Source organism: Sinohyriopsis cumingii, unplaced genomic scaffold, assembly GCF_028554795.1.
Source record: "Sinohyriopsis cumingii isolate HCF-2022 unplaced genomic scaffold, ASM2855479v2 utg000229l, whole genome shotgun sequence".
NCBI lineage: Eukaryota > Metazoa > Mollusca > Bivalvia > Unionida > Unionidae > Sinohyriopsis > Sinohyriopsis cumingii.
In genome coordinates, this window is record NW_028315879.1 from 9,629,484 (window position 1) to 9,646,660 (window position 17,177).

General features: G+C 36.1%; 1 protein-coding gene across 3 annotated transcripts in view; it reads right to left on the reverse strand.

Annotated features, from left to right (window-relative positions):
* Positions 1–6,781: 6,781 nt before the first annotated feature.
* LOC149774541 (cyclic AMP-dependent transcription factor ATF-3-like) overlaps positions 6,782–17,177 on the reverse strand; it is a 31,482-nt gene continuing 21,086 nt past the window's right edge. For 2 of the 3 annotated variants that reach the window (XM_089945133.1, XM_089945132.1), the window contains exons 2-5: positions 12,187–12,287; positions 9,778–10,076; positions 8,892–8,999; positions 6,782–8,121 (exon numbers count right to left, since the gene is read on the reverse strand). In XM_089945133.1, the coding sequence (XP_089801259.1) occupies positions 7,966–8,121; positions 8,892–8,999; positions 9,778–10,068 (555 nt within the window). In that variant the 5' untranslated portion in view covers positions 10,069–10,076; positions 12,187–12,287 and the 3' untranslated portion in view covers positions 6,782–7,965. The remainder of the gene's footprint in view (positions 8,122–8,891; positions 9,000–9,777; positions 10,077–12,186; positions 12,288–17,177) is intronic. The other variant, XM_089945134.1, reaches the window with a different exon arrangement.

Consider the following 17,177-nt stretch of genomic DNA (forward strand, 5'->3'; position numbering starts at 1 on the left):
TATACAAGCAGATGCAGCATTGACCGTAAAGTCTCATATTATAATTTATACTGCATTAATCATTGCATTGTTCAATCAATCGTATTAGCAGCGGAAAATGATCATTATAGAAAGGATTCTTTTATTATCTCTGATCAGTTTCGGTCATTTAGTTACTTGTATGTTTGTCATGGGCTACATAGAAAGTAAATCATACTTGTATGTTTGTCATGGGATAGATAGAAAGTAGATCGAAGGGAATGCAAAGGCCTAACAATGGGGTTTTTACATTGTTCATGATGGCGTTTAAATGTGAAGAGTCAATATAGTTGATTTTCTTTATGAATAAGGAAATGCATCATACATTTTGAGAACGGCATCTCACAAATTATCATTATATAACGGTTAGGTTAACGTTAACGTTATATGTGTCTTTGTGTGCGTACATGAGTGTGATCTGTAACGAATGATTTTAATTCAGTTCTGGCATTATATTTGCTGGTGGTATGATATTACTGGCGGAGTGATAATTGTATATAAAACAATCCTTGATTCAATATCGGTCTGCTCCTTATTCTATATTCATTAACTCCACGTCCTATCTTCTCCTGCTAACTCCGTTCGATCCAAGCATTTTTCTTCGTATGCATTACAGTGGGTTGCAGTACGTGATATATTGACGTCTGCTGGTAAAACAGTTTAGGCTGAGTTTGTAAAATTGGCCGGTGGAGCTGGAAAGGGTACGCATACTATATTGGACGTAAGCTGTGATCAGTTAAGTTGTCGAAGCATGTTATTTTATATATATATATATATATATATATATATATATATATATATATATATATATATATATATATATATATATTCATATTCCTGAGCTTATGATGTTTGGTAATGTGGGTCAATCAACCTCACGCCATAAACAGTTATGATAGATATAACTGGCAACTTCAGTTTAGATAGTTACAAAGGCCAAACATTCATTCCAGTTAGGATCAGGAACAATTTTCCCTAACAGCAGCTACATTTAAATTGAGCCCTGTTGAAATCGTCTTTCCTTACCATTGCAGTATTATGTATATATGTATTGTGTGTTTACGTTGTGTCCATGAGTTTTGGTTGCAATAATCATTTGTAAATAGCATATTACATATCTTATTTTTGTCTATAATTGTATATTTTATTTTAAGATAATGATTTTTATACGCATCATACTCACGTAGATTTGAGTTCAGGACATTGATTTTCCCACTGGAAGAAAACAAACACGGTTTAAATGGTGTAGTTCATGTTATTTACTAAAATTGCAATATAAACAAACCTGACCTTGTCAACAAATTTGATGGAAAAATCCATTTTAAATGATCCAGTTGCAGTGCAATTTATTGTTACGTACGTCGAGTGGCAATCTGTAAATAGGTTTGAAGGAATCACTATTATTTCATTTCTATTTTAACACTAGTCTTTGTTGAATCAATTTTAGTTATTTTCAGTTATAATTTGAGAGAAATTAGTTTTAAAAAGTTATTTATTGAAATTACAAAGTACTCATTGACAGTTTGGTCTAAATCACTATATTTTGGTGCATTCATTGAAGGATGTTCTTGATTATATTAAGACTATTGCCACATCAGCACATTCAAATTTGGAATTCATTCGGAACTTTTGAACGTGTTATAGAACGATTGTGATTGTTTGTGATTTTATTCAAAATAAGGTACTTTCCTTTTTAAAATTTCATTTTGCATTCGTTGGAAATAAATTATGTGTTTAATTTTACTAAATTTGTCAGCTTTGGTTTTTCTGTTACTTAGTTTAAGATCCTAGAGTCGTACAGCCCCGGTGGCCTAGTGGTTAGAGTTTCCGCCTCAGATGCGGTACGTCGCGGGTTCGAACACCGGCCGAGATATACCAAAAACTTATAAAACTGATATTAACAGCTGCCTCGCTAGGCATCAAGGGGTTGGTGTTAGGACCGGTCGGCCCGGTGTCAGGATAATGTGACTTGGTGGGGCATGGTGCTATATGTCTGTGGAATGATTCCCCAGTGTTAAACAACACTTTAAACTGCTACACTGCAGACATCGTATGTGACTGAAACATTGTTAAAGCTAAGTTAAAAGTCCAAATCACACAAACAGACACACACGGACACGCACACACATATACACACCATAGAGTCGTAACAGCAGTCGCGATCTTTAACATATATTGGGTTCATGTTGTCTGTCCATCCGCCCATGTACCTTCTGTAACACCGTACTCTAACAATTATATGTATGTACATATGTACATCTCATCTGTCATCTCATTGACATCACCATCCATCACAAGGAGTGGAGCAAATTTTCCTCCAATTGTGGCTTGGAATGCCTTGCAGATGTTAGGGTCCTGATGTTCTTTGGCTTGTTAATTTTCTTCAGCCTCACTCGGAAGTTCATAATCACTAGGTAATGATCACTCCCAACATCAGCACCTGGGAATGTCCTTGTTTTGGCTCTATTGATGCCAGACCGGTAACGGTTTTGAACCAGTATGTAGTCGATCTGGTTGTGATGGGTTCCATTTGGTGAGTGCCATGTCCAGCATCGTGAAGCTTTATGTTGTCCCAGGGTGTTGGCTAGTACCAAGTTGTTGTAGCTTGCGAACTCGAGCAACCGTCTCCCTCTTTCATTGGTAAGCTCATTGCAAGAAGGTCCACAATGTATTTCCCAGTCTTTTAGAGCATCTTTGCCAACTTTGGCATTCCAGTCTCCTTGGACAATGAGGATATCTTTCTTACTGACCATGTTTAGAATACCCTGTAGTTTGTTGTAAAACTCCTCTATTTCTTCATCATCATGATCGGTAGTTGTAGCATAGACTTGGATAATTGTGATGTTAAAGGGAGATGCTTTCAGACGAATGGAAATGATTCTGCTAGATATGGGGCAGCATTCAAGCACAGATCTCTTGATGGCTTTGTTTACAAGGAAGCCTACTCCATTTATGGACTTGTCACACTCTCCACTTCGGTTTGGTGTTCTCCTAGGGATTTCCATCTAACTTCACAGAGTCCCAGAATGTGCCATGTGTAGTGTTCCAGCTCATGTGTCAACTCTTGGAGTCTTCCAATTTGCGCCAGAGTTCTAATGTTCCAGGTGGCGATGGCAATGTTGTCTCTCGCTCTGATTGTATGCATAGTACCAGTAGCACACTCGTCACCTCCGTCCTGGTGGACAACGGCAGGCGCGGTCCTTGTTGACCCTGGCGACGACCGATCCGGTATTGTAAGCTCAGATTTGTCCAGCATTATCAGTGTGTCTTGGGCAAAAGTCGTCTGGCGGAGCCCATCCCTCTCCAGACCAAAGAATTGCCAGAAGGGGATGTAATACATCGTCCAGCTGCCTTAGGGTCTCCACTCCGGATTTTCTTTTAGGATTTACTCCCTTAGCCTTTGGCTAACCAAAGTCGACCTGCAAGGCCGAAAGGAGACTCGTGGATGGGCGGGTGCGTCCATTTCCCGAGCAGATAAAACATCTGCCACTGCCCAATGACAGACACCTTCAACACAGTCATGACAGCAGCTGCCAAGGACATCATTGGCCTCCATCGCCCGAAGAAAAAACCCTGGGTTACAGAAGAGATTCTGAAGTTGTGTGATGCCCGAAGAGAACTAAAAAGCACCAGACACACAACAGGGGCATTGAAGTACCGAGAAATAAACAAGAATATCAGAAAAAACTTGAGCAAAGCAAAAGAAAATTGGATTGGACAAAAGTGCACAGAAATGGAGAACAGTCTGATAAAGAATAACAGCAAAAAGGCATTCCAAATTGTGAAAGACCTCACCAGACAGAAACAATCAAGGGTCAGTACCATTCAAGACAAAAATGGAAAATGCCTCACAGAAGCGAGTGACATTGCAGAAAGATGGACTGAGTATTGCAAAGAACTCTACAACCATCATTCCGCAGGAGACCCAGAGGTGCTTGAAGTTCCAAACTCCTCAAATGATGATGACTTCCCAATTCTCAAAGAAGAGGTGGAGTTAGCAATAAGAGCACTGAAGAATGGGAAGGCAGCTGGAGTAGACAACATCCCAGCTGAACTTATCAAGAATGGGGGAGAATCAGTGAAAGAGCTATTAACAGAAATCTGCAACAAGATCTGGCAGACAGGTGAATGGCCAACACAATGGACCCAGTCACTGATTATAACATTTCCATAAAAAGGCAATCTCCAGCTGTGCCAAAATTACAGAACTATCAGTTTGATCAGCCATGCTAGTAAGGTAATGCTGAAGATCATCTTGAACAGACTGAAACCACAAGCAGAAGAAATAATTGCTGAAGAACAGGCCGGGTTCCGGAGTGGAAGAAGCACAACAGAACAAATATTCAATCTCAGGGTTCTGTGCGAAAAGTACTCGCAGCACCAACAAGACATCTATCATGTGTTCATAAATTTCAAAAAGGCCTTTGACAGAGTGTGGCATGAGGCATTGTGGACCACAATGAAGAAGTATAACATGGGTCAAAAGTTAACGAATACCATCAAGCAGCTGTATGCCAAGGCTACCAGTGCAGTAATTGCCCAAGGTGCTGTGGGGGACTGATTCCAGACAACAGTGGGAGTCCGTCAAGGCTGTCTCCTGTCACCCACGCTTTTCAACATCTACTTAGAGCGCATCATGAGCGAAGCCCTGGGAAACCACTGTGGGACAGTCAGCATTGAAGGGCGTAACATCACCAACCTTCGCTTTGCAGACGACATTGATGGGCTGGCAGGCAGTGAAGACGAGCTAGCCACCTTAGTGAAGAACCTGGATGAAACATCTTCCAGATTTGACATGGAGATAAGCGCTGAGAAGACAAAACTGATGACAAATAGTGGCAAACAAATCTCAGCCAAGATTAAAGTCAGAGGACATGAACTGGAAACAGTGAGCCAGTTCAAATATATTGGTTCCATAATCACTGAAGAGGGATCAAGAGCAGAAATTTTGTCAAGAGCAGCACAAACAATGGCAGCTATGTCAAAGCTAAGACCCATCTGGAGAGACAAGAATATCTGTCTGAAACTAAAATCAGACTATTGCGAGCTCTAGTCATCTCAGTCTTTTTGTACTCATGTGAGGCATGGACCCTGACAGCAGAATTACAACGAAGAATCCAGTCACTTGAAATGAGATGCTACAGAACTATCCTTGGCATCTCTTACATGGACCACATCACAAATGAAGAAGTGCGTAACACCATCAGGCGCGAAGTAGGCCAATATGAGGACCTCCTCACCATCGTCAAAAAGAGAAAGCTGAAATGGTATGACCATGTCACTAAAGCCAACAGTCTATCCACAACAGTCCTGCAGGGCAGCGTCCAGGGTGGCAGAAGGAGAGGTAGACAGAGAAAAAAGTGGACTGACAACATCACAGAATGGACCAGGAAAGGTTTTGCGGAGACACAGGCATTGGCACATGATCGAGACAAGTGGAGGGAACTGGTCAGATGTTCAGCAGCACAGTGCCTCAACGACCACATTAGGTCATGAGACTGATGATGATGATGACATATGTACAACAAGACCTAATTCGATATGTTCATTCCCAGATAGGGATTTAAAGATTTGTTCGAGTTCTGACCTAATTTTTAAGGACTTCTTCCCTTTTACCAAGAAAAGCATGTTTGCATGTAAGAAAGTTATTCTTATTACTGTATGAGAACATGACTAAATTTGACGTACCTGTCTACTAAGGTTTCCAAGGCCTGAATAGGAGCTGATGTCCTTTATCCAGTTTCAAATCAACGACACGCATTAGGACGGGAGTTGGGGTGAGTGCGCTGCAACTATTACTGATGTTATTGTGTCGGATTATGTTGTCTTTAATCATTGAAGGTAAACAGAAGATTAGACAAAGGCTATTTAAATTGCCTCCTCAGATGAAGGAATGCAGACTAATGAGATTAGTTAACACCTACCAAATGACGTTGATACAAATAGTATGGATCTTTAGACATCAAAGACGGATGCGCGGGATGATTAAAACCTGTTTGCATGAGCATCAGTTAGAAACTGGAAATTCTAGAATGACCTGGAACATTGTATATATATATATATATATATATATATATATATATATATATATATATATATATATATATATATATATACAGAAACAACACAAAGTATTTTGGCCCAGATTTTAAAAGTTAAATGTAATTACAAAAATAATGTAAAATGGTTTGAAATACTAGAGAAAACGTGCAACTTTATCATATACTCTAAATTTAAGAATTAACTTCTTAAAACTGTCAAAGGAAACAAACCAATAAACAATCATATCATGTGTTTTCGAACATCCGGGGCCACATAAGATTGTGGTTTTCAACCTCGCTTTGAACGATATTCTATTATCAGCTTTAGGAGAAAAGGAAAACATTATGTTAATATAACAAGACATCAATAAAATTAAAACAAGTGTGTTGAATAATTGACAATAATTACAAACGATAGAGGTCATAATGACATCCCTTTCGTATCAAACAGGCCGTTATATAAAAACAACAAAATTCCCAATACATTTCCATATCATCGCATACGTTTAACTATATTGAAAAAGTAGAAACATTATCGACTCTTCTCACCTTCACATGCATCATACAATGGATTCCAAGCAAGCAGAACACTGCACAGACAACACAGTATTATTATAATACAACAGACATTCCTGAATACTAGAGACACCAGCATATTAAAGGGTTAATTGAAAGTTATTTTCCTGAAAATTTGATGTAACAAAAAACAAAACAAACTGAACCAGTGTTTCACGTTAGTAATGAAATCTTTCTAAATTTCAATTCATGATATGCAAAATGAACTATAAGAGAATGACCTATTACGTCATGTTATATATAATATTTTTACCATGAAAATACTCGTGAACATGTTAAATCATCGAATTATTACATGTAACATACATACATACATACATACATACATACATACATACATACATAAAGATCACACGCAATCAGAAGTGCAAATAAAAATATTCTCATAGTTTTATAATATCTGAGTACACCTAAATTTATAAAACAAAACAAAAATTATTAATTTTTCATTGCGTTTGGACATTAGGACATTTATTATCAAATAAAATATACCAAAAGTTAAACCACGTGGATGGTACATCTTATAAAAGTTAAAAGAAAACAAGAACTGAAACAGCAATTGTCTATATAGAAAGTGATAGGATTTTTGTATATCGTAAAACACAGATCAACAAGAAAATCTCTTCTTGTCGAGATGCTCAATCTTAACATTGCGGTATTGACTTAAGTAAAGACGGAAACACATACCAACGCCAAATTGATTACTATATCAAACATCAGTCAACAATGTCTCCACAAAATGTAAGCCATATAAACTCATTAAAGACAACACGTTACAAAAATAAATATCATGCTACGAATAGCTTCATAAACAACATATCTAAATATTAAAAAACGTCACCCGTATGTTCATGTAGATCTTACTATATACCAGTAAAAAGCTTTAGTAAAATATGCATGTGTATAGAAAATGTAAGGGTTTTTACTCTATTATATCACGTTTAATCCTTTAAAAATATCATGCCACATAATCGGCATTAAATAAAGTACAACAACATCTCTTTCATACCCTTATGTTATATATATGGCATGGAAACGCTATCTTTAGGACTACCATACTATTTGTTTTTAATCTCACGTACGAAAAAAAGCAACATTTTACAAAAATGTCAACCGTATGAACCTCATATTTTTCCTCTTTTGTTCAATAGTTGCGTCTCAATGACGGATCCGGAGGAATATTTTGTCGGATCGCTCGTTTAAATGGGACCCTGTATACCGACTGAGTTAACCTGAGTAATTATACAATGGAGAACAAAACAACACCTGGTCCAGAATGCCTTATCTCTCTAAGGGTCCTCATACAACTGTAAATCGGCTTCTACAACCGTCACGATGGGAAACTTGGCTGCATATAGGGGCCAGTGACGTTAGGACAAACAGACAGGTGTGACTGAAGCTGCCTCCAAAGAATTTCCTTTTCTTTCTTTAGCTCTCGTATTTGATTTTTCAAGGATGTGTTGTTAGATTCAAGTTCCTGTGTCTTCTGAAAGGAATGGTGTAAATATGAATAAATAAATTATATATATATATATATGTATATATATATATATATATATATATATATATATATATATATATATATATATATATATATATATATATATATATATATATATATATATATGGATTATATGCTATTACTACCGCTATTAATAATAATGATAATAATAATAATAATAATAATAAAAATAATAAAATCAGCAGCATCAGCACAGACACAATCAGAAGCATCAGGATTATGCACTGTTAGCAAATGGTCTTTCGGCAGTCATCAAAACACGAGAAGGAAATTTATATATACGAATCCGATTACTTTATACGTAATCGCTACTGTATATTTAATGGTATTTATTTCCTCAACTTTACCCCAATACAATAATTTTTGAATATTCTAAAAGTGTTTCATCTTTCATTCTATAGCGTTTGTTCAAGCTAAATCTTACATTTCAAGCATTTGTCTATAGAGGTAAATCTCTGCTTAACTTGCTTAATCTCGAGATTTGTTTCTCCAATCCTAGTCGGCGTGCATATTTCAACAAATCTTTCTCTTACAAATTTGGATCATACCCAAATTGGAGTTTACGTTACCTGCTTTTCTTTTCCTTATGTCCATTAAAGACACTACAAAGAATATCCATGAAAACTTATCTGGGTTTTTTTTTTGTTTTTGTGTTTGTTTGTTTGGGTTTTTTTACTTTGTTGGTTTTTTTTTTGTTTTTTTTTTAAAAAAACTTTTTAAGTGCAAAAGCTTACCTTCTGCAGTTGCGTACCCAGTGTATTCTGCTTCTCGCGGAATCTTCTTGCCGCCATTCTGTTCTGTTCTCGTCTCCTTTGAACTTTCTCCTTTTCTTCGACTGTCAACTGATAATAAGATTAATACTAATATCAACTATTCAAATAAAATATTTATATATGTCTACATGAGGAACGGACTTAGAAAACGCTGGTTCCGATTTGGATCCTTTTGGCTGAGCCCCCTTGATTTACGCTCGGGGACCCCTCTGATCACGGGATTTAGAAATAATCTTTGAAACAAGTTTTATATGATATTAAATCTAAAATTTTCTTCCATCGCTTTAGTTTTACAAATTCCTAACGCGCCGGACCCCTGTGAGCGATTTGCCCGATTGGTCCAAATCGGACCAATCGGCCAAAGGCCGGCCCTGGTCGACATTACTTGTGCGAACTTGTCCTTAAACCCTTCATTTAAAAGAGATTGTAAACAATGTTGAAAACTCTGACAATAATGGAGAAAATTGAAACTGAACCCACATACACCCCACAGAAGCTCAAGGCACAACTGTGTGATTGTGTCAGAATGTATTTCGATTACTACTGCTGTATATTCATGCTCTGTGGACAATGTATTTTAGAAATGCGGTCCCGTTATGTTTGAAAATTCATAGTTGGGTTTTTCGGACTACTATATCAGATGATGTAAAATGCTGAACGAGTTGATCTGTTGATATAGGTAAATGTTCTTATTAGAAATTGGTATCAAAACTTAAAACAGTCATTAAATGTGCAGTGCATAGGCAAGTTTGTAACTAAAAGCTAAAAAGAACGGAAACATAAAATACCATAATATCGTAATCAGAACAATAATTATTTGATTAACATTGTACAAAAGTTGAGGTACCTCAGTTTTGGGCTTTTCAGTGAAATCAACCATCAATTCTTCTCTTCCCCCTGTCATCCTCTTAAACTGAATTTTGTTTTTTAATTCTTCTTTTATAATTGGCAACATATTGTTGCTTTCTATCGCCTTGACTGCTGCGAGACTTAGACGGGGATCAATAGTGCTGAACCCCGAAAACTCGGGGAATTCGTGCCACGCTGAAGGCAGTGCACTTCCTGTCGATGCTTCGCAATCAGCCCTATCGTCCATATAAAGATTCACATTGAAAACGGAATTAGATCGTTCGTACATAGTTCAGACTGAAATAAAGAGATATTATATGCGTCAATTCATCCACGAAACAATCAGTAACATAATAATAATAATAATAATAATAATAATAATAATAATAATGATAATAATAATGATAATGATAATAATAATAATTGTAATTATTATTATTATTGTTATTATTATTATTAATAATCTATTATTAATGTATTATTATTATTGTTGTTGTTCTCATTTTCGTAATTATTATTATGATTATTACTATTGGTACTAATAGTTGTAGTAGTACACTAATTTCAGGGACCCCGAGTGGCGGAGTGTTCTAAAGCGCTCACCGCTACGGATCACTACCTTCTCACCTCTGCCTGCATGGGTTCGAGACACGGGCTCAGCCAATGTGGGTATGTGAGAAAGCTTGGCGGTAACTTCTCGTGGGTCGGTGGTTCTTTTTCCGGGGTTTTCCCGGGTTCTTCCTCTGCCATTAATACTGGCCGCGATGTATAGCCTATATATATATAACGGAACTTTGATACTGAATCTCATCTGTAGCTAAAACCTGAAATAAATTAAACTAATGGAAAAAGAAGGAAACAAAAATTACAGGAGGGTGTGCCTGAGTCCATCTCTTTTCACAGGCACTTTTGGTGGCAGCGGGCAGATTCGCATATTGACCCATAGCAAATTTCTTAAGTTAAGGGTATGGTGTGAGATTTTGAGCTATTATTGTGTAATAATTAAAGAGATGGATATATTTGTGACTAGGTGTTTCAGGCTTGTGTTGTTCTTGAAACCGATGTGAGGCATGTCTACCTCCCATAGTCACTGCACATTATGTAGCAACTGAAATACCAATGGTCGGCTGGAAAGCAGAGCTAGCCAACCATAGCTAGTTGGTTGTTCTAGGGTTTAACGCCATTTTTCAGCACAAGATAGGCTATACATGGCGGCCAGTATAACTGGTGGAAGAAGAACCCTGGAAAACCCAGGGAAGAACCACTGACCCACGAGAAGCTACTGGCAGCCTTTCCCACGTACCCACGCTAGCCGAGCCTTGGACTTGAACCCACGCAGACAGAGGTGAGATGGCAATGATCCGGAACGGTGAGCGCTTTAGACCACTCGGCCACTTGGGGCCCGCCAACCATAGCAGTAGACACATGAGTTCAAGGCAATTAGAATATCTCAATAACGGCTTGGATGACAACTATTCTAAATTGTGTCAAACTCTTTAGTAGACAATGTTTTTCAAAAGTATCACCCAGGGAAAGGGCTTGCGTTTGCACTGTGAGCACGACATGCTTTCAAAAATTACCTTCGGATGTGAACAATGCATGTATACAATAGGGGTTGGGGTGAATAAACATTTTATTCTAAGAACTTCACTAGACTTGTCAGCTCAAGTGTGTGATATGATTATGATGTGCTTCATAATACCTATCCAAAAATATTGACCTTTTTTACCTCACTGATGTATTATTTTTTATGACTTTTTATATTAGCAGGTGGAAGCGATATTAATTTGTACATAAAATCTGGCCCCTGGCCCCTTAAATAATAATTATTTAACATGCAGCATTACGATCAATATTATATATTTGTGGTGTGTACATAATTTATACTCTCATTCACTCTCTCTGATTTTTTTTATGTCTCTATCTATATTTTTGTCAACATAAACACTTCGGATTTATGCTTAAAAAGTCAAAATCTAGATGAATAAATTTATAAAATTGATCTCATAGGATTTATTGTAACATTCACCTGGTTGTTTTTTTTTTTTTGTTTTGTTTTGGTTTTTTTTTCTAATAGGTCTAAGTTCACGTGAATCAGATTTTTTGCCGACAAAGCACCAAGTGTTTATTGCTGTTGTGAATTACTGTCTAAACTACGTACAGATAATAGAAATACAAAGTGTGACAAGGATAGCGCTCTATTCATCACAGAAAAGCAATCCAGAACGATGAAACGGTTAAGACTGAATATACATATTAAAATAACAATAATTATATACATATCTAGAAAGATATGCAACTCTTTTTGCACTAAGTATGCTTTCTGGCCTGAATTCGAGGACCACCTGTATAAGCCTTACTAGACGGCCTTAAAATGTCTGTTTTGCAGTCTAGTCTTTTTACTTACGTTTTACTTTTATTCTTCTTTGTCCAAAGTGTGCTCATTGATTTAACACTATTTTCATCTGTCCAGTGAAGTGCTACATAAAAATGAACACTCTGCAGCACCTGTGAATAAAATACAACCTTCTTTGAATTTTGTTCTGGATTTAAAACAAATATATATGTGGTATAATATACAGTATATACAACAAGTCCAGTATTGTTTTGTAGATGTTATGCAACAATTACGGTGACGATATTGGTGGCATCACACCATTTCTAGAGAGACAACGAAAGGGTATGGGTTTTGACGGGCAAAAATGAACATAGTATTCCACAATTCATACCAGCTAGCAACTCCTCTTTGTCCGTGTAAATAAACACGTGGATTATACCTAACTTTTTTCTATCTTCACTATACAGATGTCCACAACTAAATAAAAAAATATATGTTCCTTATTAAGAAACGAAAGGACTCAGTCCAAGTATATATAACTGTTCACACTGAACTGCCCAAGTATATACAACTGACCCTAATATATCAGTAAATTATTACAAATATCCCCATTCATGAAAGAGTTTACGTCATTCGAATTATTCAAACTCTAAACAATGACTAAACCCACTAAATTAATCTTTGATTTAATCTGATTAGTTCCAAGTAAAAAGAGGCAAAAGAGTATTGTTCATCACAATTATCTGTTTTAATCGGATGAGTCACGCGACATTTTTATTTAGTTTGCCATTGAGAAGGGCTCAGCTGAAGAGCGAGGCCAGCACATTATCATTCATTTCCTATTTCCTCTCGTCTTTCTTAGATTGTTGATTGTTTTTAAGTTGACCTAGATACTCTTTTAATTTTCAACTTTCTATGGTACTTATGTTTTTGCCCCACAGAACCAGAACTGTATATACAACTAACATATCATTCGCTCGGCAATTGTCACAATGGTACAAACACATGATTATTTAATTTAACGATTGGAATATTTCAGTTTCCATTTACTTCGACTATAGAAATCTCAAAATGGGTAAAGTGCCCAAGTTTATTAAAATTATTATAAATTTAAGAAAGAAAGAAAGGAAAAAGAAAGAAAGCAAGAAAGAACGAAAAGAAAGAAAGAAAAAAGAAAGAAAGAAAGAAAAATGATAGACAAATTGACCAACCAACTTACCAAACAACAATCAAATCAATCAGTCAGACATTGAATAAATCAATTAATAAATTGCTGTATCATATATTAGTAGTCTAGCAGGCAAATTAATTGATAACAATAAGTATTCCTATAGTTTTATAATTCATCGTATTTCGAGGACGGTTACATGAATAAAATGCGCATGGCAGGATTAAAAACTACACTATGGACTTAGAAGAAAGCACTGTTATAATTTTGACGTAGCAATCTATATCAGTACAATACTGATGCATGTGGACAGTGCTATGTGGTCCTGATATTTTTATTTCTATGCGCCAAGGGCTGAAAGTGAGAGCCTCGTCAACTAATCAGAGTTTTGCACTTTATCCTCTAGTTCCATTATAGAGTAGACTCCATCTGACTGTTCAGAATGGTTTTCGGTATGGTCCAATATTATAACTTATACCATATTAATCTTTTTATTGTTCATTCACGACAATCGTATTAACGGAAAAAGCCCTGTACAGAAAGGGATTACTTCATTTTCTAAGGTCATTTCAGGGACATTTCATTATCCGTAACCTGGTCAAGCTCTACAGATGTATTACAAAAGACTGAAGTGTACAGTTCTAAAAATGCTGTCCAGCGCTTAACATTGTTTTAGAATGTGCAAACAATGTGAAGTATCAAAGAAGTGGACTTTTCTTTGTGTGTAAGGAAATGTTTAATGCTATTTGACAAGTACAAATAAAGGTCATTGAGTAAAGATCATAGCTGTGTGCAGTTCCTAGATAGAGTGTTGGTCCTCCCCTTATTCTGTATTTAGTAGATCTTGTCCATACCCTCTATTCAGAAGTCAGGCCTGTTCATTCGTCCCCCTTTGTATCACGGCGGGGGAGGGGTTGTGCGTGATACATTCATAAACTCTCGTAAATCCCTAATAAACATCCGTTGGAATAAACCCTACTGTGTAATAAGTATGTATATTCTCTGTCAGTGAGGAGAGAGAGAGAGAGAGAGAGAGAGAGAGGGAGGGAGGGAGGGAGAGAGAGACAGAATGAGAGACAGGGAGAGAGAGAGAAGGAGGGAGATAGCGGATTATAAGCAATAATACATTTAAAGATGAATACCAGCTCCAGTAAATCGGTTAAACACTCGAGATACTAACAATTCATCGAGAGTCAACATTCAATTCCACGACACTGTTGGACAATCTATTTGCTAGTCATAATGCCGGTGAGAACATATGGCGTGTAAGAATTGAAGACGTACGCGATAACCTACCTTAACAGTGTTACATCCTGTTAGTTGAAATCAAAGAGATTACGCGGTTTACCTACGTAGACAGTATTGCATGCACATAAAAAATCCCACGTGTGAACTTTAACAATCTTTTTAGTGAACATAAATATAAAAGGTATTAGTTTTCTAGCTATTTATGTTACCCCGCTTGATTATCTTTATTTCTCGCCGAATATAATAACTAGAAACTAATATATCCTGTTCAATTTTAGCCAACTATGTTTCAAAGCACCACCTGGCAGATTTACCAATTTTTTTACCTCTTTTGATTCAATTGTTCTTTACAATTGCAATGCGATTGTATTCCTTTTCAAGTTTGACATGGTTTCTTTTGAACTTCCTGGAAAACGATTTAGAGGACCAAGGGAACAAGGTTAAGAGAACAAATGTATGTGCTTTTCTTGGAAAATTAGTAATGTCTCCCATCTGTCCTTTAAACTATCGCATTTATCAAATCAGGAATATTTATTGAAAGATTAATTTCCTTCCCCACCATATAAATAAACAAATATATATATATATATATATATATATATATATATATATATATATATATATATATATATATATATATATATATACAGAGAGAGAGAGAAAGAGAGAGAGAATGAGTAAGATAGATAGAGAGATAGTGCACGGAAAAAACAACGGTATTTTTTTAAGGTGATACGTACGTCGATTCCTTTTCATACTGGTACTTCAATAGTTTCCATTAGCAACTAATGTTCGGATATTCCCTAGTAATCTTGTTACGAAATTATTGGTAATAATAGTATGCTATTGTTCGTGACGCAATGTTGAAAGAAATGTCGATTTAACTAGTGTCGTGTTTTACATATTTACTCGCGTATGCTAATATGTAAAGTACAAATATTCCTTTCTAAGACTGCGAATTATCCTAAGACGTCTAAGATTTTCCATTTGAAATTTACATAATTTCTCAAGTCCTCAAAATATGTTCTCGTTTGTTGATTAAGTGATATCTGTTAACTAGCCCTTTATCATAAATATCTTGTCAAGTTCCTGGCATCCCACTCAAAGTTTCCATGCCTGTTATATCCAGAGTATAGCTAGTGAATTGTAAGCTTAAGTGTCAACACTTAATAAACAAACTCTTAAATGTCAACACAATGTCCTGTGCAAGTTTAATCATCCCACATTATTTAGTTTCAGTTTAATGATTACAACTTATACAATAATTAATACACACTAACTATTAATGGGCTGTAAACCGAAGTCATCCCCCATCTTACCCCCATAGTTATGATATCTTGTTTATCAGGTCACTTGTTGATAACAATATTATTAGTCCGGTACTTATCTATTTTACATATTTCCGTGATTAAGTTAATTCTTTCAGGTTGTTTTTTTTTTTACATTTCACTACTGCATGTACCTTTGTGAAATTTACTGTCTTGCACATCGGACATTTTGGCATTATTTTAATCATATGCATTATCATGGCTACTTCCCCTGTTAGCCATGAGTTGTGCATATATTTAAATATAAGGCTTTGCATCTTTAGGGATCTTATGTTTGATCAGTGCTCCAATGCCCTGTCCCAATTTACATCCCAATTTTCCTGCTCAACTTTGCTCCGCATACTTTTTTCTTATATCCTCCCTCAACCGTTCATAAGTTTTATATATATCCACTCCCCATAAGTTTCTTCTGTCTCTATATTTAACGAAAAGTTACTTGATATTCTTAAATTTTCTGGGTACTTCCAGTTGTTTTGCTAGGGTTTTATTTTTGTATATATCTTATCTATTTCTGATTGCAAACCCCTACCAGTATACGTACAGGGCATCCCATGATGTTTTAGATTCGGTATTTATTCTTTTTATTCTATTTATATTGTTGGTACATTTCAGTAGTATTTGGCTGGGTAATGCTAGTCTCCCCACCCCATTGTTCACCCTATATAAGGTTTGCTTCTTTATATAGCGTGTCTTGTATCACCATATATATTTAATAATTTCGTTGTCTAGTTTATTTAGTTTCTTGTTTTCAATATCTATTGATTTTAGTATGTAGTTTATGTTTGAGCACAAATATGTCCTGGCCACTTATGCCCGCTCCATTATGCAAAGAGGCGTAAGTGCCCAGATACTAGTGTTTTCTTTGATTTTCTTTATCATGTTCTTGTAGTGTTCCAACTCGTCTTCTTTTCCATAAAAAAACTCCTAATGCTTTTTAAGTGATCTTTTATCAGATAGGATGGGGGAGTCCAGGATGATTTTCCCGCCAGTTTCCTATTTTTAGTATCTCAGTTTTATCATGATTTATTTTTACCTCGAAAGCGTTTCCTAAATACTCAAATTATTTTACCAGGTGCTTAAAGGATATTGGATCCCGTATGAAGTTTGCACAATCATCTGCACGTTGAAGCATTTTGACTTCTTCTTTTAAATTGTGATTTTTTATCACCTCAATGTTTTGGTTTTTCCTTATATTTATACTTAGGATTTCAATTGCTATCACGTATAATAGCATTGACAGTGAGCATCGTTGCCTCACTAACCTCTGTATCTCAAATTTCTCCGTGATTGCACCATTTACCAGTACTCTTAAAGTT